Source organism: Eretmochelys imbricata, chromosome 1 (genome assembly GCF_965152235.1).
Source record: "Eretmochelys imbricata isolate rEreImb1 chromosome 1, rEreImb1.hap1, whole genome shotgun sequence".
NCBI classification, from domain to species: domain Eukaryota; kingdom Metazoa; phylum Chordata; order Testudines; family Cheloniidae; genus Eretmochelys; species Eretmochelys imbricata.
This window is the reverse complement of record NC_135572.1, coordinates 356421991-356445121: the sequence shown is the minus strand read 5'-3', so window position 1 is coordinate 356445121 and position 23131 is coordinate 356421991. Positions and strand designations below refer to the sequence as shown.

At 49.9% G+C, this 23131-nt stretch overlaps 1 protein-coding gene across 1 annotated transcript; it reads left to right on the top strand.

The window, feature by feature from the left end:
* The first annotated feature begins 420 nt into the window (after positions 1-420).
* LOC144277108 (interferon-induced protein with tetratricopeptide repeats 5-like) lies at positions 421-5270 on the top strand. Its single transcript, XM_077837677.1, has 2 exons — positions 421-658; positions 3190-5270. Exons 1-2 carry the CDS (start codon positions 654-656, stop codon positions 4493-4495), a joined length of 1311 nt encoding a protein of 436 aa, XP_077693803.1. The 5' UTR covers positions 421-653; the 3' UTR covers positions 4496-5270.
* Positions 5271-23131: the final 17861 nt, after the last annotated feature.

The window sequence follows — 23131 nt, the reverse complement described above, 5'->3', positions numbered from 1 at the left end:
AGACCTGGGGGAGCAGGTACAAAGCTCTCACCTTTGGCTAATTGCCCTGCCTCCCTCATCGCCCTCTGCTCCTCGCTGCTCCGTGCCCCAGGCAGGGCCCTGGCAGTGCGTGAGGGCGATACGAACACCCCCCGGTGGTGGGGAAGGGCTGGCCGGGGCCGGGACGCGGGCAACCGGTTCGGGGCAGGGGGCTGCGGAGCTGGTTGGGGGCGTAGCAGGGAGCGCCCGCGGCGCGGTGATGGTGAGTGACCCCGGCCGTGTGCTGGGAAGCCCGGGCCAGGATTGTACGTGCCCACCCCCCCCCCCCCGCCCATAACTAGTCCCATGTCACCAGGGGGCTGCAGCTGGCGACTCAGGCTGAGGGGACGCTGAAGCTGACAAGTGGAAGGGAAAGTTAAGTTTCGGTTTCCTTTTCCCCTGCTCACTCCCGCTTTCCGGGGAAATGCAGCTCCCCAGCCAAACCCGTGAGATCCCCAGCTAGCAACCCGCCCTGCATAAGAAGGGCAGCATCGTCCGGGCGGCCACAGTCCAGCCTGCCCGGGCAGAACTCGGGTCTCTCCCAGAACCGGGCACGTCCACACCTTGGGAAGAAACCCGGGGCAGTGAAAGGAGCCGTCACCTCCCCTGGCCGGGCTGGGACTCAGCGGATCGCAATGAGGTAGGAGCATTGGGGTCGCTGGGCGGGGGGGACATTTCCAGCCAGGGCTAAAGTCAGACAGCTTTCCGCCCCCCTCTGCGCATTTCTGGGGCTGTAAATCTCCGGCTTTGAAAGCTCTGGGGCGGGGTCACTCTGGGGTAATTCTGCGTCCTGTTGACTCTCCAGGCTGGTGCCTCTCAGGGCTAGTGCAGGTCACTGTTGGCACCTCGCCCTGCGAGCTCCCCTCGCTCTACCTTCACGGAGAGCTCCCCCTCTGGCCAGCTGTCACTCCGGCTTCGCTCCGCATCAACGGAGGAGTCGGTAAGAGAGTGCCCCCCCAGCCCTGTCCCCCCTCTCCGTTGTGTTTCAGAGTAGCAGCCGTCTTAGTCTGTATTCACAAAAAGAAAAGGAGGATTTGTGGCACCTTAGAGATGAACCAATTTATCTGAGCATAAGCTTTCGAGAGCTACAGCTCAGGAAACCTGGCTGCGGGTGGTGGGGGGGGGAGATTAACTCTGATCCCTGGGGAGCTGGAGCCAAGGGGCAGCCGGGGGGGTGGGATGGGACCAGCCCAGGAACTGCAGAGAGAAAAGGCAGCAGCAGCAGGAGCCCGGAGCTACAGCGCGGGGGAGGCTGCAGGGAGGGGAACCAGCTGCTTGCAAGGGGGGGCGGGGGGCTCTTGTGAATGCTCAGCCTGGAGCTGAGACCATGTCACCCCACTGCCCCCCCAGCACCACCCTGAGCGCAAGGCACCGGCACCAGACCAGAGCGCAGGGACAGCTGGAGGGAGTGCGGAGGGGGGGGCGGCTATGTGTCTAGCAAGGCAGAAAGGGGGAGTCCTGTGAGTCTAACAAGACGCGGGGGGGGGATTGTTCTATTGTTCAGTGTGGTGCTTGTTCCAGGGTGACGATATTTCAGGTTCCAAAAAAACACTTCCTTATTTAGTTTCTCCACACCAGTCATGACAGTATAGACCTCAATCATATCCCCCTTTAGTCGTCTCTTTTCCAAGATGAGCAGTCCCAGTCTTATTAATCTCTCCTAACATGGAAGCCGTTCCATGCCCCTAATCATTTTTGTTGTCCTTTTCTAAACCTTTTCCAATTCCAATTTATCTGTTTCGAGATGGGGCAACCACATCTGCATGCAGGATGCACAGCAGGGGGAGGGGTGTAACAGGCCTCGATTGTCTCAATTAAATGTCCGGAGACAGAATATTTACATTCTGCCGACCCTCAGAATCTCCCCATTACATTTCTCTCCTGCCTACTGACTAGAGTGGGCCCCGTTCCCACTGATACTAAGGTTATGGCTACAGTGCAGTCGCAGGTGTGTCTAGCTCAGGTAGGCATCCGCGTGCGAGCTTTAATCTAACTAGTGGGACTAAAACGAGCAGTGAAGCCGCAGAGACACAGACCCGGATGTGGGCTAGAAACACAAGTACGTACCTGGGGGGCCAGATGGGCTTGCAGGTCCTGCACCGCCAAGCGTCACTGCTGTTTTTAGCTGTGATATCTAGGTTACAGCTAGTGCGGGTAGGGCAGCCCATGCTACGGTCCCACCTCTCACTGCAGGGTAGACACACCCTGCGGCCATTTCACAGCACCCTGGCCGTGCGAAGGGGCCTTTCCATTTACACTCGCTTTACGCTGCCAGCGTGCTGGGAACTAGCCTTTGTGTAAATGAGAGTCAGGCCCTTCCTGTCTCCTTGGATAAATGGCCCCCATTGAAGTCAGTGCGAGACTCTCTCTCCACACACACATATACGTATCCCAGGACATAAATGACCCCAGTGGGCAGCCAGATGATTTCCAATGTTTGAGGGGGTTTAAGTGCACCCTGAAGATTCAATTTTCTAGATGTCAGCTCCTTAAAAGTTACGTTTCTATTAAGGTTAACCCCCATACCTTACATTATTGGTCCATACTGCATTTGCAACCTTAGCTCCAGATTCACCAAGTTCTTACATGGGAAATCCCTTTGTTTTGTGGGCTCTGTGTTGTGACATCATGATGTACATTTTGGCTTGGAATAACACGCATCAAATATTCCAGTTAATAGCTAGCTTCAGCCCTAAAGGTGAACTGCACAACAAAATAGTCACTTCTAAATACTCTCACTTAGCAGCTCTGGTGCTGGAGGAGCATTCAAACAGGGAAACACATTTTGAACAAATGTTTTGTACATTGTTATTTCCCCCCTGAGAAATTCTCCTGACGTTACAAAGCGGGGAGCTTTCTGTGACATAACAAATACCACAGGCTGCATCTACTGCAATGAGTCATGGGGTTTTGCAGTGTTGCTTTCTAGGACACAGGAAGTACTAAGAGGATTTCACAAAGGTTAGATTCAACCCATTCATACTGGTCCCATGCATGGGAGAGTGAGGACGTCGGACACTGAAATCCAGGCTTAGTTCTTTGTTGCCACTTAGCAATTTGCTTTTAACCAGAAAGAAACCCTGTCACTCTGTAATCACTGCCCCATCATTGTAGCATGTAGTGGAAATTCATTCAGCCCAGATGGAGTCTCATTTTCCCCTCTCTTTGCAGCACCCTGCGTCTGAAGGAGAAGCTGCAGGCCCTCCAGTGCCACTTCACCTGGAACTTTGAAATCAGAGACCAGGTAGATGCAGTTCACCTCCTCCAAACTCTGGCTCTCAGGATCGCCCACACTCACTACCAGAACCAGCCCACGCTCCTTGCCATGCAGGCTTATCTCTGCCACCTGCAAGGGCAATATGAAGACGCTCTGCAAAGCCTGAGAGAAGCCGAAAAGATTCTGCAAAGAGATCATCCAGATAACTTCCCCCGGCAGGTCCTGGTCATTTACGGAAACTACGCCTGGATCTATTATCACTTGGCCCACTATGATTTGGTTGAACTTTACCTGGACAAGGTCAGAAAGATCTGCAGCTCCCTGAAGAGCCGCTCTCCACATGCAGCTCAGATCCCTGAGACACATGCACAGAAAGGCTGGTCTCTCCTGGCAGCAGGCTTCCGCAATGGCAAAGAAGCCACAGAGTGTTTCCAAATGGCATTAAGAGAAGACGAAGCAAATGGGGAATTTCTTGCTGGGTTGGCAATCGCAGCCTTTGCATCATGGGATCACTCATACAATTCTACATCTTGGAATGAAGCCAGAGAGAAGTTGGAAGACATTATCCCTGAACAGCAGCAAAACTATGAAGCTAAGGTGTATTTAGCCGAGATCCTTAAGAAATCGGATAGACAGCAAGCCGAAGCCCTCTTAGAAGATGTTGTTCAGAATAGCCTGGACCCTGAGGTCCTGAGACATGCAGCCAAGTTCTTTGAACGGGAATTCGTAGGAAAAAAAATTTCTATTCTAGAGCGAGCAATCTCTCTGAACCCCAATTATCATCTCCTTCACTATGACCTTGGTTATTGCTACAAGATACAGTTGTGGGGGGCCAAATCCAGCAGAAGAGAAGAAATATTGGCAGCAGCTATTGAGGCCTTCAAAAAGGCTGTGCAGAAAGATCCAGCCTCTGTGTTTTCAAGGCTGGCTTTAGCTGAAATGTATGGAGAAAGCACACCTCACTACCGAGAAGAGATTTATCTCAATCTCGTGAGTGCAATCCCCAGCCTCAGCAAGAAGTGTCAGCAGGCAGTCTGCCTTCACTGGGGAAATTTCCTCTTGTACCAGCAGAAGTCAGTGTGGGAGGCAGCTGAGATGTACAAAACAGGTTTTGCCATTCCAGACAACTACCCGGAGAGGCAACTACTGAAAAGGAAGTTGGAAAAGGTGGCAGAAATATTCCAGCAGAACTCCCAAACCACTGAGGCTGAGGCCATACGTGACTTCATTCACGAGACTGAAAGTCATTCTCTTGAATAAAGGAGGAAGTCCACTCGTGGCAACAATAGAGCAGGAGACTGGAGATCTGGAGAACATGGGGGATCCTTTCCCTTCCCTGGACACACCAAGACCTCCTTCTGAAGTGAGTCACTTTCCCCACCTGTGTAACAATGACATTCGTGTTGCAAATGACTCAGACTATGGCACATGCTGCTGCTGCTGCTGCTAATTATTATTAGCTACCTGTCTTGTAGTCACGCCTAGTAGCCAAGACATGGACCAGGACCCCATTGTGTCTGGCCCCAAAGAGTCTACAGTCTGCAACAAGAGACAACAGGAGGGAACCAGCAGACAGATGCAGGAGCAGAGGCAGACAATACTGGTCAGTGAAATGGACAGTGGTCTCAGCCCATCAGCTATCCAGCCATTGTCAAGTGTTTTGTAAGCATCACTGCAGAGCAGAGTTTAGCTTCTGATACTGAGCAGCTGTTTCTACTCAGAGGGACAGTGCAACCATCCTTGTCTCTACACAAACCTACCCTCCAGCTCTGCTGCCTTCTAATATCCACACAGCAAATAGGTGTGGAGTTTCTTCTAACAGCGTTGAGTTTTTGCATTTGCATTTTGCTGAGTGCCTGTAGTGTGTCTATATAATTATTCCCATCTTTGCTCTCCGCACCTCACCTGACCATGACTCACATTGACATGGCACCAGTTTCCCCAGCTTGTCATGGATCTGATTTATTGTAAATGAAGTAAAAACATATGTAACAGAGAAAAGAGAAATAAATCAGTCTCTTTCTTTGTGTTGGAACATTGCTTCTCCTGTCTCTAGATTGCATCAGGGTGAGCAGCTCACACAGGACCCCACGGGCACGTCGAGCTCACAGTAAAGCACCGTGACAGTCACTAACGGAACACGAACTGTCCCACATTGAGGTGTCATTACAGGAGGTTTTGCAACAAATTGATAAACTAAACAGTAATAAGTCACCAGGACCAGATGGTATCACCTAAGAGTTCTGAAGGAACTCAAATGTGACATTGCAGAACTACTAACTGTCGTCTGTAACCAATCATTTAAATCAGCTTCTGTACCAAATGACTGGAGGATAGCTAATGTGAGGCCATTTTTTTTTAAAGGCTCCAGAAGTGATTCTGGCAATTACAGGCCGGTAAACCTGACTTCAGTACCGGGCAAACGGGTTGAAACTATAGCAAAGAACAGAATGATCAGACACATCAATGAACATGATTTGCTGGGGAAGAGTCAACATGTACTTAGATTTTAAGAAAGCCTTTGATAATGTCCCTCGCCAAAGGCTCTTAAGCAAAGTAAGCTGTCATGAGATAAGAGGGAAGGTCTTCTCATGGATCAGTAATAGGTTAAAAGATAAAAAACAAAGGGTAGGAATAAATGGTCAGTTTTCAAAATGGAGAAAGGTAAACAGTGATGTCCCTCAGGGGTCTGGTCTGGTACCAGTGCTGTTTACCATATTCCTAAATGATCTGGACAAAGGGGTAAGCAGTGAGGTGGCAAAATTTGCAGATGATACAAAATTACGCAAGATAGTTAAGTCCCAGGCAGACTGCGAAGAGGTTTTAAGAGAGCTCACAAAACTGGGTGACTGGGCAACAAATGGCAGATGAAATTCAATGTTGATAAATGCAAAGAAATGCACATGGGAAAACATAATCCGTAGTGTACATAGAAAATGATGGGGTCTAAATTAGCTGTTACCACCCAAGAAAGATCTTGGAGTCATTGTGAATAGTTCTCTGAAAACATCCACTCAATGTGCAGTGACAGTCAAAAAACCGAACAGAATGTCGGGAATCATTCGGCGAAGTATAGATAAGAAGACACAAAATATCCTGTGGCCTCTGTATAAATCCGTGGTACGCCCACATCTTGAATACTGCGTGCAGACGTGGAACCCACATCTGAAAAACGATCGATTGGAATTGGAAAAGTTTCAGAAAAGGGCAACAAAAAATATTAGGGGTATGGAACGGCTTCCATATTGGGAGGGATTAATAAGACTAGGACTTTTCATCTTGGAAAAGAGATGACTAAAGGGGGATATGATAGAGGTCTTTAAAATCATGACTGGTGTGGAGAAAGTAAATAAGGAAGTGTTATTTACTCCTTCTCATAACCCGAGAACTAGGGGTCACCAAATGAAATGAATAGGCAGCAGGTTTAAAACAAACAAAAAAGAAATATTTCTTCACCCAACGCACAGTCAACCTGTGGATCTCTTTGTTGTGAAGGCCAAGACTATAACAGGGTTCAAAAAAGAACTAGATAAGTTCCTGGAAGATAGGACCATCAATGGCTATTAGGAGGTGCCGAGCGCCCCTGGGTTGGAACCTGGGCTAGTCTTTGGGCCCAGGTTCCCCCACCAGCAAAGTGATATCCCCAAGAAGGGGACAGAGTAACAGCCGTGTTAGTCTGTCTTTGCAAAAAGAAAAGGAGTACTTGTGGCACCTTAGAGACTAACCAATTTATTTGAGCATGAGCATCCGATGAAGTGAGCTGTAGCTCACGAAAGCTCATGCTCAAATAAATTGGTTAGTCTCTAAGGTGCCACAAGTACTCCTTTTCTTTTTGCCAAGAAGGGGACAAATTTCATTTGGAGGCCCAAGCGAAAGGCTGAAATTAAAGGCTCAGAGCCAGGGCTGAAGACGCTGGTGAGGGCAGATAGTTTTGCTGGACTTCTGTTACCCGGAAAGGGTTTCATTTTGATTCCGTCACGTGGCTGGAGGGCTCAGCCACTGAAGACCCCCCAAGCCAGGTGGGGGGGTGCCAGGAGCAGGGAAAAGGCTGCAGTACCGCTCACAGCAGCAGGTGGTGCTCAAGAGGTGAGTGTGCCCTGTTAACTCTCTTTGCTTAATCACACGAGAAATACACAGACCCCACCAAAATAATAAACCCTACCTGCACTTCCCTTCACTCCAGCTTACTCTGTTTTGAGGGAATGGTATCTGAAAGGGATAACTCAGTGATTTGAGCACTGGCCTGCTAAACCCTGGGTTGTGAGTTCAATCCTTGAGGGGGCCATTTAGGGATCTGGGGCAAAATAAATAACTAAATTAAATTGGGGATGGGTCCTGCTTTGAGCAGGGGGTTGGACTAGATGACCTCCTGAGGACCCTTCCAACCCTGAGATTCTATGATCTGTGTGGAGAGGAAGGTTATAAATAAATACTGGAGTTACAGACAGCATGGGGGAGTCAGCAGCTGAGTGATGCAGGATCTAGAGGTGGGTCCCCTGTGAGGGCGGGGACCAGTCCCTGTACCACTTTGGATACAGGTCAGCGCTGTTCCAGTTTCATTTACTAGGGACCCTCCACTGAGATAACGTCTGGTCCGCTTTGGAGTGCTTTATGGACGGAAGAGCCGGGAGGGAAGCATTTGTTCCCCTCGGGCGAAGGGGCCTATGGAACTTACAGGTAGCTGCTGTAACTGCGTTAACCTGGGACCCTGTTGTCTCACTTCATGAGAGAAGGGGGCAGCGCTTTTTGAAGGGAGGGTTTGCACAGTTTTAACCTGACTTTGCTGGGCTTCTGGGGGGAAGGTAGTGCCCTCTAGTGACAGTCTGAGAGAAGTCCAGGGAATGGATATTTTCTGTGTCGATCCCAATCCCTGCACCACTTGGGATACTTGCTACACATTTCTCTTTCACCGGCAACTGAGCCTGTCACAAAACTCTTAACCCAAGGGCTGGGATACTGCGAGCTGCGAGGACCCCCGACTTAAGAACATACGAATGGCCAATGGTCCGTCTAGCCCCGTATCTTGTCTTCCCACAGTGGCCCATGCCAGTTGCAAACTTTGACTTGTTGACAAGGCTCTGGTGGTATCTCAGTCTCTTCAAACACTTCTTTCTGCTCCAGCTAGGAAGAATCCAGGTCACACAAGCTGCATGCTTTGGTGGCACTATAGAGAGTGAGAAATCATCCCTGAGAGAAGATCAGAGAGGAATGGGTTTGTAGGGGGGTGCTGAAGGGTAGGTGGTATGTTGGAACCTTGCGTTTAAATGTACACAAACAGCAACAAAGGGGGAGGAGGAATCTGTATAAGAACTTAATAGCTTTTGTTTTTAAAATTATTCGTAAGTATTCCAAATACGGTTCACCATATTTGTGTGTGTCGCAGGGCTGGTACACTCTGTTCCCCTTTGGGAACGGGGGCAGGCATTATAGCCCCACAGCTCAATCCAACTGAGCACCATAAGCTTCAGGGCAATGTGGCCTAGTGGCCGGAGTAAATAAGGCAGCCCTTCCTTGCGGGGCTGCAGGACTTAGTGGCCAGAATCAATAAGGCAGCATTTCCTTGCAGGGCTGGGGGGCTAGTGCCCAGAATCAATATCACCGCCCTCCTCGTCAGGGCTGTGTGGCCCCATGGCCAGAGTGGCTGGGGAAGTGGGCCACTGCCTCACGGTGGGTGGCAGCTGGGTTTGGGGGACCTGGGCACTCCCTACACCACCGGGTTCCAACCCAGGCCCCTAGCGGTGGAGGGTTTCCCTGCCACCTGCTCAGTGGGAATCCTGCCAAAACACACTGAGCCAAGCCCCGGTTCTATGACCAGTTCCCCATCAGGTTCCCCTGGATTACTTCCTACCCATTCCTCTATAGTTAGCCATCTCGGGGGGGTCCCACAGCCTCTTCTTCCTCTGTGGTGCCTGGGAGTCATTGGTCATCACAGTCTGGCTGGCCTCTGCATCTTGGAGTATCAGCGCTCCCTCCGTGGGAACCAGCAGCACGCCTCCATTCCCTTCAGCGGTCCGCCCAGACTGAGCTGAGTTGCTCCCTTTTATATCTGGGTTCCAGCTGGATCCGGGGGAGCTTTGCCTCCTTGCCCCACAGAGCGTGATTAACTGCTGCCGAGCCAGTGCAGGGCTGGTACACCCAGTCACGGTGTGCATTAAATGTTTCTTTACTAAGGAATTGTCCGATTCTCTGTCTTTGAAGCGGACTGGGAACTGGTAACAGCTATGTTCCCGGTTTTACCTACCCCGGCCCTGAGGTTTAACTCTGTGTAATGCTTTGGGAAAAGACGGAATTGTGGCCTGTGTTGAGGTGAGGAGCAGGAAAAAGGGGGGTGTAATGGAGTTATACGTGTTACCTCTGCACCCCTTCCCCAATTACATGCATTCACACTGGCATAGCATGTTCTCCTGTGGGAAGGGGTATGAGCTATTCTTATACTGCATCGACACAAGAGGTTGGACCATGTGACGGAGGGGCCAGGGGCTTTGTGGGGTGTTATAAGTTAGGGGAGGTTTTTTCCTTCCTTACCTTTATGGCGTCTCTGTGGTTTTTAAAACACATAACGTTGCATGTGGCGTGAGTAAGTGAATATGACAGGAATGGAGTAGAGACATTATCAGTCTTGGGGAGGGAGGTTCCCTCCCTTCTGCTTTATGGCTGTTCATGCTGCACCGTTCCCCTGTTCTGGTTTCATTTTCACTTTCGCCGGGAAGTAAGCAGGTTCCAGACACTCGGGGTCCTGACACCTGGAAACTAGTTGGGGTTGCCATGACAACCATTAGCCAAGAAAAGCAGGACCTCATTGCCCCGGCTTGATCCTCAAAAACCAGCGGAGGCTGGGTGAGAAAAGCAGAGTCTGGGCCAATCAGCACAGGGGGAAAGCCAGGTACAGAACAGCTTTCCTGAGTTGACTGGAGGGGAGTGGCTCTGGAAGAGCAGGTGTGTGGGAAGTCGCCTAGTGATCCTCAGAGTGGCAAGTTGCGTGCAGTACAATGGAACTGTTAGGAAGGGAACTGACGTGCCAGAAGCTCCAGGCCATCTGAATCTGGGTGCTGGGAGGGTTAAACCTCATGCACTGAGTGTGAACCTGGGACAATTATATATTGAGAACCAGGGCTTTGAAACCTGCATTCCTCGTGGGCTTTTTTCATGCAAGGGGCACTTCCTTTCCCCATTTGAGGAAGGACAAATTAAAATTCGGATTTAGCCTTCACAAAAGCACCTGTGAGGGTTTCATTAGAGCTAGACCCTCCACTTGAGAGGTCCCTCCGACATACGAATTTAACTATTTATGGTAGGAAGCCACAACCCTACCCAACATAGCTAAATTAGCACAAAAACTGTGAGTAGAACAGGCCTGAACCTGGGTGTCTGATCTTGACATGGCAGTAGTAACAGCAGTGTGAATCCCCAGTTCTGGGTTTCAAATGGTCAAGGCCAGCTGTGGGGAAAAATTAACTCACTTCTGGAGCGTGGAAGCTGGCACCTTACAGCAAATATTACAGCACCTTGCTGGTAACGTAGGGTTTGGCTCATCTAAACAGACGCATGGGCCATGCAGTTGGATATTCCCCAGTCTCTGATGGGGATCTAGGCCAGATGCTTTAGAGGAAACTGAGCTCCCTCATGCACCCAGCTGAGCAACTGTGATCCCTCATTCAAGGGGGAATCAGATAGCTCCAGGTTCATTAAAATCCTGCTTTTCAAAACTTTTCCACTTATTCCCCACTTTGTAAAGCAGCGAGGGCATATTACATCTCTGACGATGCTGTTTGTAACTCTAGATTTGTTAAAATCTGCACTGAGATGGAGGTATGGTTGAGAGTACATATAAGTATCCTAAGGGTTAAAAAAAAAAAAACATTACAGGGATGTTGGAATTATCCCAAAGCAAGCATTACACACCAAGGAAATTCAGAATGGAAGTTTCACTTGAAAGAAATCCAAATACTTTAAAATCTACAAATGCAGGGAAAGAAGCTTAATTCTTTCCATGCAATAATAATACAATTGTGATTAAGGTATTTTAGCATGCGTCATCACTCCTAGATGAAACTGATTTGTAAAGGAACATAAGTTTGAGTAGTCATTACTGTAGACACCAGCTCCTGTCTCTCCTCAAGGCGTAAGCAGGGAGACTTGGGCTTGTACTGAACTTTGTGTTGGTAACTCCTTGGCGGGGGGTGAGACTGACATTACACTCATTCTCGACTATTCACGACCGCTCCAAAACCGTGATGTCAAATGGGTTTTGTTTGGGTTTTTTTCTTTTTCTCCCCAGTTGAGACTGTGAAGTGTTTTCTTCCTTCCAGCCCAGAGAGACAGCAAATCTGACTGATGCTCTTCAGGGAACCTGTTTGGGATTTTGTTGTTTGCCTGTACGCAGCAGGGAAACAGTAATTGTAACTACAGGAAAAAACACACAACTGTTTTTCCATCTAAAAGCCTTTGGTTCATCCCTACCGTCCACCACCAGAGGGCACTAGTCACCTCTCGGTCAACAGCAAATCCAAAGCTCTTGGAGGGAATCCCAGGGACTGCAAGGAGCTGTTCCTAGAGTCTGGGAGTCACATCACATCCTTGCAAGCTCTTTGTTGGAGGCATTTGCTGTGCTGAGTTTACGGGCCGGCTCCCATTGGTTTGTAAAGATGCCAGGTCACAGTCTGCTCCTAGTTACACCTGAGCAACTCTGCACTGATGTAATTACAGAGGTTTTGGCCGGTGGATTGTACCTGGCTTTTCTGAAAGGGAAAATCTGAGTCACCAGCTCCCTGCTTTAATCCGTGATCGACGCTTTCTGCGGATCCATTTGCTCAGGTCCCTGTCAGGCCTGTGCTTTAAAGAGGCCCAATCAAGCTGTGGCAACCCAGGAGTTCCATTTTGTAAAATAATTTACTAACTGCCTGGTCCCCTCTTTTTCTTTTAAAGAAGACCGGCTTTGGAAACCCAGAAATGCCGGCATTAGTGCAGGAGGACCAGACAGTGAGAGCACCGACAAAGTGAAACTGCCAGGTTGAGTTTCACTGTCCACGCTAAGTGTGACAAGGTAACGATCAGCTCTGGCCCAGCTCCTGCAGCCGGAGTCCTGGGAGTGGACTTTTGCCCCTCTGCCGAGCCACACTGGAGAGCCACAGTACAAGGGTCGTCGTGTGTGCTTGGGGCCACCGTTATTCATATTTTACTTTCACATTTATTTTGATTTGGAGAGAAAATCTCCTTCCATTGCACTGAGTGCTTTCACAGTAACCAAAACAGCCTATGCCAAATGCAGCCTTCAAGTAACTACAAAAGTTTTTTTCTCCTGCTGATAATAGCTCATCTTAACTAATTAGCCTCTCACAGTTTGTATGGTAACTTCCAACTTATCTGTATGTATATATATATATATATATATATGTATATATCTTCTTACTATATGTTCCATGCTGTGCATCCAGTGAAGTGAATTGTAGCCCACGAAAGCTTATGCTCAAATAAATTTGTTAGTCTCTAAGGTGCCACAAGTACTCCTGTTCTTTTTACAATTATATCATGGATCAGGCCCCACAAATGTCCGAAGAGAATCTGCTTCAATACAGGAACAGGGGGGAGGAGGCCTCTGACTGCACACCCCGCGTTGTCACCTACCACCCCACACTGCAACCCCAGGGGGTAACATCAAACAGTTACAACCCATGCTTGATGGGGCCCCCATCCTGAAAGAAATCTTTCCTGAACCCTCTCCTCTGGCCTTCAAACAACCCCACAACCTCGCCAAGCTCATCAAAAGCAAACTCCCCACAGACCAGGACCCACCAACTCAAAGCGGCACCAGATTCTGCCAGAACAACAGATGCAAAACCTGCAGACATATCTCCACTGCTACAATGATCAACACCCCACACAACACACCTTTCAAGATCCCTGGGTGTCAGTGACCAAGTTGTTAGCTGTCTGGCCTAGTGGTTGGAGCAAGAGTCTGGCCTACCAGTTAGATCTGAATCCAGATGGGCAGGTTTAGGAGCAAAGCCAAGGCTTGTAGCCTAGCCAGGAGTCAGAGACCGAAGCCTCAGCTGGAGTCACAGTCAGGAGGGGGAGCCAAGGGTCTGAGCTGGGAGTCAGAGGTCAGGAAGGAGCTGGAGGCTGGGGCAGATACAGGCTGGGGCAGGAGCAAGCATAGCTGCAGGCTAGGAATGCATTGGGCAGCACTGGGCTGCTGCTGCTCTTGCGCTTAAGAATCAACCTGCAGACTCCTGCAGCCAGCGGGGTGGTCCAGCTTCTGTTGGACCAGCTGTGCTCATTGGGTGCCAGGAGACTGGTTCTGCTGCACGCTAGCCCCTGACAGTATCCTCCCGGCAACGGCAACTGCGAGGGGCCACAGAACATGGTTTCAGGGGTTATTTCTGATGGAACCTCTGAGTTCTGGAGCATGGATGTTTTCTATCAGCTCCCACAATCGCTCTTCCAGTCCATAGCCCTCCCAGTCTACCAGATAAGAGGCCTTGAACTCGCTTAGAGTCTAGAATTTCCATGACCGTATATTCCTTTTGGTCCTGGACAACTAAGGAAGGTTGTGGTGAAGCAGAGCATCTGGGAAAGGAATTCTCCACATAAGGTTTCAGACACGTGGAAAATGAGGTGGACCTTCAAGTATTCTGGCAACTGGAGCCTAAATGCTACAGGGTTAATCTGTTCCGCAATCTTAAATAGGCCTAGGCATTGATAGTCCAATTTAGCTGAAGGACGGGTGGATGTTAGGTGTTCTGAGGATAACCAGACCTTCTCTTCTACAGATAGCATTGGTGTGACTTGGCATTTTCAGTTGCCATGATGTTTGTGTGCCTCCTTGGAGGCTTCGATGGGCTTGATAAGCTCTTGGTGAAAGTGGGCAACTACGTCTGCTGTGGCAGGGACTTGGGAGTCTGGAGGTGCAGCCAAATGAAGTTGAGGGTGGAAACCACAGGTTGCATAGAATGGGCTGTGTCAGCAGATGCATGGGTGGAGGAGTTGTACGCAAACTCTGCATGTGGCAGGAGGATCACCCAGTCAGCTTGGCGATAAGTGAGAAAGCCATGGAGGTATTGCTCGAGGATCTGGATCGCTTGTTCTGCCTGCCCGTTGGTCTGCGGGCAATAGGCCAAGGAGATAAGTGATTCCATTCCTAGGACTTTGCAAAGTTTGCGGCAAAACCAGGAAGTGAATTGTGAACCTTGATCTGAGACCGCTCCGGCTGGCAGCCCATGGAGCTGAAAAACACAATCTAGAAAAAGGCAAGTCACTCCCTGAGCAGTTGGGAGGGAGTGAATGGAAATCAAGTGTGCCATTGTAGGGAGGAGATTCATGGTGAGAAGGATGCTGGTGCGATCCTGGGTGTGGGTAGCTCTACAGTGAAGTCCAAGGATACCAAGGGCCAGAGGCGAGAAGGGGTAGGCAAAGGCTGGTGAAGACCGAGTGGCCTGACATATGGGCACTTGTGCTGACAGCATAGATCTCGTGAATGAATATACCTCTCAACCTGGGCCACCGGAAATTCTGCAACACTAGGCCTTGGGTTTATTTTTTCTGAGTCCCTGCCTATGTTCTCTCTAAAACAACCCCTTCCCTTCCCCCCCAGAGATTCCTGTTTTACAGGCTCATCTAAGGACTTCCAGATCCTTAATTTAATCACCAGCGCTTTCCTATCTTAGGTTTCAGAGTAACAGCCGTGTTAGTCTGTATTCGCAGAAAGAAAAGGAGTACTTGTGGCACCTTAGAGACTAACCGATTTATTTGAGCATAAGCTTTTGTGAGCTACAGTAGCTCACGAAAACTTATGCTCAAATAAATTGGTTAGTCTCTAAGGTGCCACAAGTCCTCCTTTTCTTTTTCCTATCTTAATCACCCTGCCTCTGTTTGTAAACAAAACACTGACTCCCTGCCCCAGAGGCTCCTCTCCTCTGCAGAACCTGGTGCTGTAGTTAAGAGCTCCACCTTGGAGCTCCACTGACAGGAGCTCGCACAACTCCTGTATGAAACTGGGTGGGGGGGAGGCTCCAGCCCCCCCTGCCCTCCCTAAATGGTGCCCCTGGGTCCTGCAGCAGAGCTACTAAAGAAGCTAAGTAGTCATCATGGAATGAGAGGCAAAGTATTGTCTTGGATCAAAAACTGTCTGGAAGTCAGAAGCAAAGAGTGGGGTCAGTTTTTATCCTGGGCCAAGGCTAACAGTGGGGCTCTGTACTCGGTCCTGGGTTCAACATATTAATGATCTGAAAAGGAGGGTGAGCGGTGTGATAGCAACACTTGCAGATGACACCGTGAGTTCGCTTAGTCAGAACCAGGCAGGACTGCACTATATTCACCTAGGATGGTCTCTGGGCCACCGGCTGGTGAACGAAGGTCAATGTTGATAAATGTGAAGTGATGCACATGGGACAGAAACATTTAACCTACCCAGACAGCTTCCAGGGCTCTGCCCAGACTGTATCAACCCAAGCAAGGGAGCTGGCGGCATTGGGACTGCTCAATGGAGACCTTTGCTCAATGTACAGCTGCAGTCAGAAAAGCGAACAAGAAGCTGGGTTGCGTAAGGAAGGGGATGGAGGATAACCCAGAGAATGCCATAGTGGCTGCATCTAAATCAAACATTCAGCCTCGCCTGGATACGGGGTGCAGGTCCCCGCAGCCCAAAGGCTAGCGCAGAACTGGAGGGGGGTCAAAGAAGAGCAACAAGAATGAGTGTGGCCTGGAAGAGAGGGTAGGGCTGCTGCTGGCCTGTTTGCCCGGTTCAGAAAGGACTAATTGTCACGGGTGCAAAGGCTTGGGGCTCTGGACACCTCTGAATCAAACCCAGGCAGCACCGTCTGCAGTGTGATACCCCGCAGGATGCATTCTCACTAGGGCAAGCCCCCTTGGCTTCAGCACCTACTGGGACTGACCTCGGAGCATTCAGCCCCCCTGTTCCATGCTCCCTGCAATGAGTCCACCTGAATAGGACACCTGGGGGAAGCCTCACATGCCCCCAAAGGGGAGTCATGCACCCCAACTTCACAGTCAGCAGTGACTCCCAGCCAGCAGAGCTGTAGAACAGAGGGTTTATTAATGGTCTGGAACACAGTGCAGGAAAGTTCTTTGTTAGCACAGAATCCAGAAAGTTACAGCTCAGTCCATCTTCGTCAGACCCTGAGCCCAGAGCCCAGGGTCTCCCCCCGAGACCCCAAACCGGAGAGTGTCCTGCTTCCAACAGTCCAGCCTCAGTCATGCCCAGCTGCCCCTCCTCTATCCTTTGTTGAGTTTCCCACCAGGCAAAACGGTTCACCTGGCTTCCACCTCTCTTCCTTTTGTTGGATGATATTAAAGAAGTTCTGTATTAAAATCACAAATGAGTTTGATTCCCCATAGTTTAAATTCCAGGGTATTACTAATTAAGAGGTCTCTTGGTTTTTGGTACTGTTTCTCTCCCTCTATGTGTCAAACTTGCAAGCTGCTAATTGCGTTAGTACATTCTAAGACAGAGTCTGTTCTCAAAGCAATTCTTTGTAATTACAACTACTCACACAGAGAGAGACTCAAAGCAATACTCTGTAACAACAGAAACAGCACCCAGAGACTCCCCGCCCTTTTGTTGTATTCATCTCGCTTTGTTAACAATTGGGATTAAAATAGAGATACAGGATGTATGTGGATGGATGCTTGGTGTGGATAATAACTGAATGATCAGGGAGGTGCCAGCTTAAGAATCCAGTGTCCATCGGCTGAAGAAGGCGTCAAGTGGAAATAACCAGAGGACCCCGGAGGGCAGACTGGAATCCACCCAACAGCCTCAAGGATGGGAGAACCAAAGAACAAGATAACATCTAGCAGCATGGAACTGTCAGGAATGTGCCATCTGCTGATTGATTCAGCAACAGCATGATGAAGCAATTCCCATAGACTGGCCTAGGAAGAAATTCCTATAAAAATGGACTCTAGAAAGTGAGACCTTTGGGGTCTGATTCCGCAAACCAACTTCCAGGAGCGTCAGATGTGCATTTGACAAGGCCCTGCTCCCTCCTCATATCCAGGCCACCTGGCCAGTGGCTTGGCATGAGCAACTCTAAGGCTGGTAACTATGATAACAACCTTGCAGAACCTGTGTGTGTGTGTTTGTATGAATGAATGTGTGAATAAATATGAAATTGAACAGAATGTTATAGCTGTAAGTAACTGCTTACGAGGATTCTTTCTGTATTCACAATAAATGTGGTATTTTGCCTTTTCCCCTTTAATAAGATTCTGCTGTTTTTTATTTTATTTGTATAACACTTTGTTCTCCAACTAGTCATAGCCTGCTGGCTTCTTGCAGAAGGTGGCCCCCCGGCCATCAGTTGCTAAGTTACAAACTATCCGCCCATTATCTGGGTCCAGGCGGCTAGACGGCAGTCACACCTGATCTTCTAGGCATCTCTGCAGAGATGAAACACCCTTGTCCCACCACAGGTGAATCATGCAACACATAGGGGAAACCGAGGCACAAAGAAAATTCCCAACTTTGTCACATTAACATCACACCCAAGGCTCTTTTAGGCCCTTCCCTCTGGGCACAGGTTATGAATTCAAACAAAAACTCGCAAAGTGACACAACACAAAGTCATTCTGGGCCCAGCCCAACACAGGCTGCAGGGGCTCAGTGGTTTCTTACACTGTATCTCTTTCCCAGCCCAGACACAGCAGCCAGCCCCCCTTCCCCGTTGAGCCACTGACTAGCTTTGCTAATTACTAGATCTCTTCCCAGATGGGTCTGTAAATCAAACAGGGCGGGCTGGCCCCAGGCCCACAGGGACAGACCGCCCTGTTACAGAGAGACCAAAAACAAAGGAAAGGAGACAAACAAGAGGGGATATGATAAAAGGTTACAAAATTACACCCCAAAGTACAACTGTTGTGCGTTGGGCTAAACCTTGTAATGAGTCAGCTGTGGCTGTTGCCTTCCATTCAAAATAAATGTAAAGATGCCATTGTAATCAGGTGGCTATCACCCAAAATCACAGGCACAGGAAAACGTTGAGTCAAAACTGAATCCTGGGGTTTTAAAAGATAGGGGCTGGAGCTGTACTTGGGGGAACAGTTTGTGTGTGAGAGAGAGTTTGAGGTGGAGAGCCAGGACAACCTGGAGGCTTGGAGCTCTACGCAAAGAAGTGTATTTAGTCTCAAAAAGAAAGGGAGTACTTGTGGCACCTTAGAGACTAACCAATTTATTTGAGCATGAGCTTTCGTGAGCTACAGCTCACTTCATCGGATGCATACCGTGGAAACCTGTATTTAGTCTGTGGAAGAGAAGAAGGAGGGGAGATTTGATAGCTGCTTTCAACTACCTGAAAGGGGGTTCCAAAGAGGATGGATCTAGACGTTCTCAGTGGTAGCAGATCACAGAACAAGGAGTAATGGTCTCAAGTTGCAGTGGGGGAGGTTTAGGTTGGACATTAGGAAAAACTTTTTCACTAGGAGGGTGGTGAAGCACTGGAATGCATTACCTAGGGAGGTGGCGGAAGCTTCTTCCTTTTTGGTTTTTAAGCCCTGGCTGGGATGATTTAGTTGGGGATTGGTCCTGCTTTGAGCAGGGGGTCAGACTAGGTGACCTCCTGAGGTCCCTTCCAACCCTGATATTCTATTCATCTATGATTCTATGATAAGCTCTCCCCGGGGTTTGGGTTCTCCTGCATTCAGAGAAGCAGGATTTGGTACGCTCTTTGCAAATAAGCAAGATTCCATCAAAGAAAATACCAAACTTTGGCTGGCTGCTCAGCTCGGAAAGGGGTAATCCTGCTTTAAAAGAACATTATTAAGACTGCAAAGTCAAGCACGCAAAAGTTAGGAACTGCCAGAAACAAGGTTACCCAGGCAACCTTCATTCAGCCTCCTTGTGCACACGTAGTATGAGCTAGTCTTTAACAACAGGATCACATGCTATTTTCCCACAGCATCCCTGCCTCAGTCAAGGAATGGCTAGTTGCTCAATATTTCTTCCTGTCCTCATTCCATGTGTAGGCCTAGGCCTTGGCCTTATTTACCACACATCATCCAGCCCTGCACTGAATACAGTTATCCGGTTCCTCCGGGGTGTTTCTCTGACACCCTCACCCCAGTATCTGAGCACTTCACATCCGGTAATGAATCTGTCTTCACAACACTCCTGTGGGGCACGGTGGTACCATCCCCATTTTACAGATGGGGGAACTGAGGCACAGAGCGATCAAAGCTGAAATTGTCGGGCGTCCCCTAATTTTGGGTGCCCAGCTTGAGGCACCAAGACCCTGGTGTGATTTTCCAGAGTGCTTTGCATTTTTAGGCACGTGATTCTAGCAGCCAGTGCCTTCTGTGGCCAGCAGAATCGCTGAGGCTGTAGAGGGGACAGCTGGGCTGCAGTTGATGGAGATGTTGAAAAATGATTTCTTTAAAAACCAAGGAAATTCAATGGCCCAAAACACTGTTAATGCAGCGTGCTGGTTGCCCAGCGCTGCTCCGTGCCCATGCAGCCTGCAGAGAGTGGCTACACTTAGCCCTCTGTAACCCGGGAAATACAAAGTTATGGTGTGTGCCACCCCAGCGACACCACGAGCCCGGCTGTAGCACAAGCTGTTTGTGATACGGGGGCATGGGACTGTCACCACAGGTCACAGACAGAAAGGAGTCCCCATCTTGCTGTAGGGGGCAGCAGGAGGTCGACAGCCATTTGCTGAGGCGTGAGGAGTTAAGGGAATTCCCAAACTGCTTTTCAGGAGCGGACAGAGAGGCGTTTTGCAGAATCCACCCTGAAACCAGATGAACCTGTCACTCCTTCACAGCGCCATTCCTGGGCGTAAGAAACCAGGAGCAGCGGAAGCCCCCTAAAAGTAGGGGGGGCCACAGGTGCCTGAACCATGGCCCCGCCTCCACCCTGCCCCTAAGACCCCGCCCCACCTCACCCCGTCCCCTGAGTCCCCGCCCTCACGCCACCGCTTCCCCCCAAGACCCCACCCCCACTCATTGCTCTCCGCCCCTCCACCCGTCACTCATCCTTATGGCTGGTAAAAAGCGGGAGGGCCGTGGCCCCCGGCCACCCTGTTCCAGCGCCCCTGTAAGAAACAGCAACAAATCGCCAGCAAAGAGCGTTCCTCTGTAGCCAGAGGATACCTGGGAAGTCTCCCACGCGTGTGCACACGTGCAGGTAGTGAGATCTACCGACAAGCCCTCTCCATTCAGCCAGGCAGGAGGATGTGCAAATCATGGTGGTGCCGAGAGGTCTACCGAAGAGAAAAGAAAGAACACTGACTAACAAAGCAGCCTTCCCCAGCCCAGAACAAAGCAGGAACCGGAAGGAGAGAGATGTGCACGTCCAGAGCCACATGCCGTCAGGTACACCCTCACCAACCCAGAGAGCAGCCCACAGAGGCAAACCCCGACACGCACGCACCCCTGGAGACAGATGCGTCGCGCTGACGTAACAGGGCATGTTCACTGGACTACAATAACCTTCAGCGGGTGGCCATCTGGCCTCCCACAGCCCCTTGGTAACAGAGATCTGAGGAACAGGAAAATCTCTGTGTAGGTTGCTTCTGCACATTGATTGCATCATCTTGAGTGCTGTGCATGACCGTCCCTGCGGTGGGGGCGAAGGCTGACCAGGATTGGGCTTTACTCCCGAGAGTCAAATTATCGGTCGTCCCAGCTGCCACCCGGGAGCCCCAAAGCAAACCCCTGGCGAGGATTTGACCTGCAGCGGGCTCTGGGCACTCAGTGAGGCTTGCAGAAACTCAGCTACAGGAGGAGCCGACTGTGCCAGCCGAACCCATGCAGCTAATGTGACAGCAGCTCCTGCGAGGGGCTGGGCTGGGTGCCAGCCAGGGTGAGATGCAGCAAATGGCAGCTCCAGGGGAAAGCCGGGGGCAGCAGCTGCAGGGCAGACAGCAAGAGGAGGAACTGGCTGGGTGCACCCGGCTGCACATCAGCTAATTCAGAGGCTGCGTGCACTGACTGGCCCTGGCTTAGTGCTGAGTCACTATCTGTCCTCAGCCCAGACACAGCGTGGGCTGGAACCAGGGTTTACGGGCCTGCAGAGCCTCAGCTTCCCTGCGTGTCTCTTCCTCCTTCCCTGGAGCACCTTTGCTAATTGCCTGAGGGTTTGGATCATGCAGCCTGGAGACACCAGGCCAGGAGGAGGGAGATTTCAAGATGCTCGGTGGCAGGGCTGGGTCGGGAATCTGGCCTGCATGCCAACTTCGTCTCCTAGCCTGGCCCTATCAACTCCCTGGGCTGTGGCCTCTGTCTTGAGCCAAGAAGCAATAGGGGGCTGGCAGCCCATATTAGCAGCAGATGCTGAGAGTAGGGAGAATCTGTCTAGTTGCCTGTCACCATGGTATCTGGGCACCTTCTGGCACAGAGTCCTCAGTGGATTCTATCTGATCTATTTGTAGAGTGCCTCGCACCATGGTATCTAGGCACCAAATACAGCACCCCAGTTTGATGAACGGGTGGGAAGGTGGCAGGGAGGCATTCATGTCTCATGGAGCCACTGCTTCAGGCTATCTGCAGACTCAGGGTATGCCTTCACCCCAAGGCCTATCCCAGCACAGTTATGGGCTGGGGGTTGCATGGTGGATCATCCGCTGAATGTGAGCTCCCACTGTGACGCTGTGGCCAAAAGAGCTAATGTAATCCCGGGATGCATCAACAAGGGAATCTCGAGTAAGAACAGAGAGGTTATTTTACCTCTGTAATTGGCACTGGTGCGACCAGAATCCTGGAATCCTGTGTCCAGTTCTGGTGCCCACAATTCAAGATGGACGTAGATACATTAGAGAGGGATCAGAGAAGAGCCAGGAGAGTGATTAAAGGACGGGAAAACAAACTTGATAGTGATGGACTCAAAGAGCTCAATCTATTTAGCTTAACAAAGAGAAGGTTAAAAGGTGACTTGCCCACAGTCTATAAATACATAAAAAGTTGTAATGAGGAGAAGGGAGAAAAAATGTTCTTCTTAACCTCTGAGGCCAGGACAAGAAGCAATGGGCTTAAATTGCAGCAAGGGTGGTTTAGGTTGGACATTAGGAAAAACTTCCTAACTGTCCAGGTGGTGAAGCACCGGAATAAATTGCCTAGTGATACCAGTCAGCTCTGTGTTTTTGGGGAACCAGGGTGCAGTATCCAGCCTGTCTGACTCATGAAAGACACCTCCCCCCCCCACGCACACCATCACCAGTTTCTTCTTAAACCAAAACCCATCAGAGAAAAAACTTTCAGAGAGCAGTGAAGGGCGTTGGGAGACACACCTAGACCCCCCCTGACAAGGGTGACAAGATTAAGACATCTCCATTAGCATACAGAATGGAGAACAGAGGCCACTCCCCTAGCCTCATCTGCATGAAAGATGGGACAGGGAGACAACTCAATTTGCATACAGAATGGAGAACAGAGAACCACACTGAACTCTGGGACGAGAAAAGCAGAGAAGCACTGCATCATGGGAATCTCTGCTCCACATGTTAATGAACCTATACCTGCACACACCCTGCTCAGCAATTATCAGACCAATTCTAGTAATGAATCCTTGATTGATAGCCAAAATACTGAAGCGGCCCAGTTGCATTGTGAGCTTCCTGGAAGAAAACACCACCCATAGCCAAGAGTGATCAGCTCCTATTGTCTAGCCTAAAGAAAACCCTTAAGTCATCAGTTTACCCATAAACAAATCTAGTGTTCTTCCTTGAACCATTGTATTTTCTCTACAAAAACCCCTACCTATGTCCAAATAAGGGTTCTGATGCTTTGATCCAAACTATGCATCAGTTCCACTGGGACTCCATCTCCTGACTGATCGTGCTGGGGGCTCTGCCTGTCTCCTGCCCTCAGGACCCTGAGCTAACATCATCACCTGGGAACCCCGACCAGTTCAAGCCTCCTGGAGTGGGTGAGATCCCCTTCTTTCTC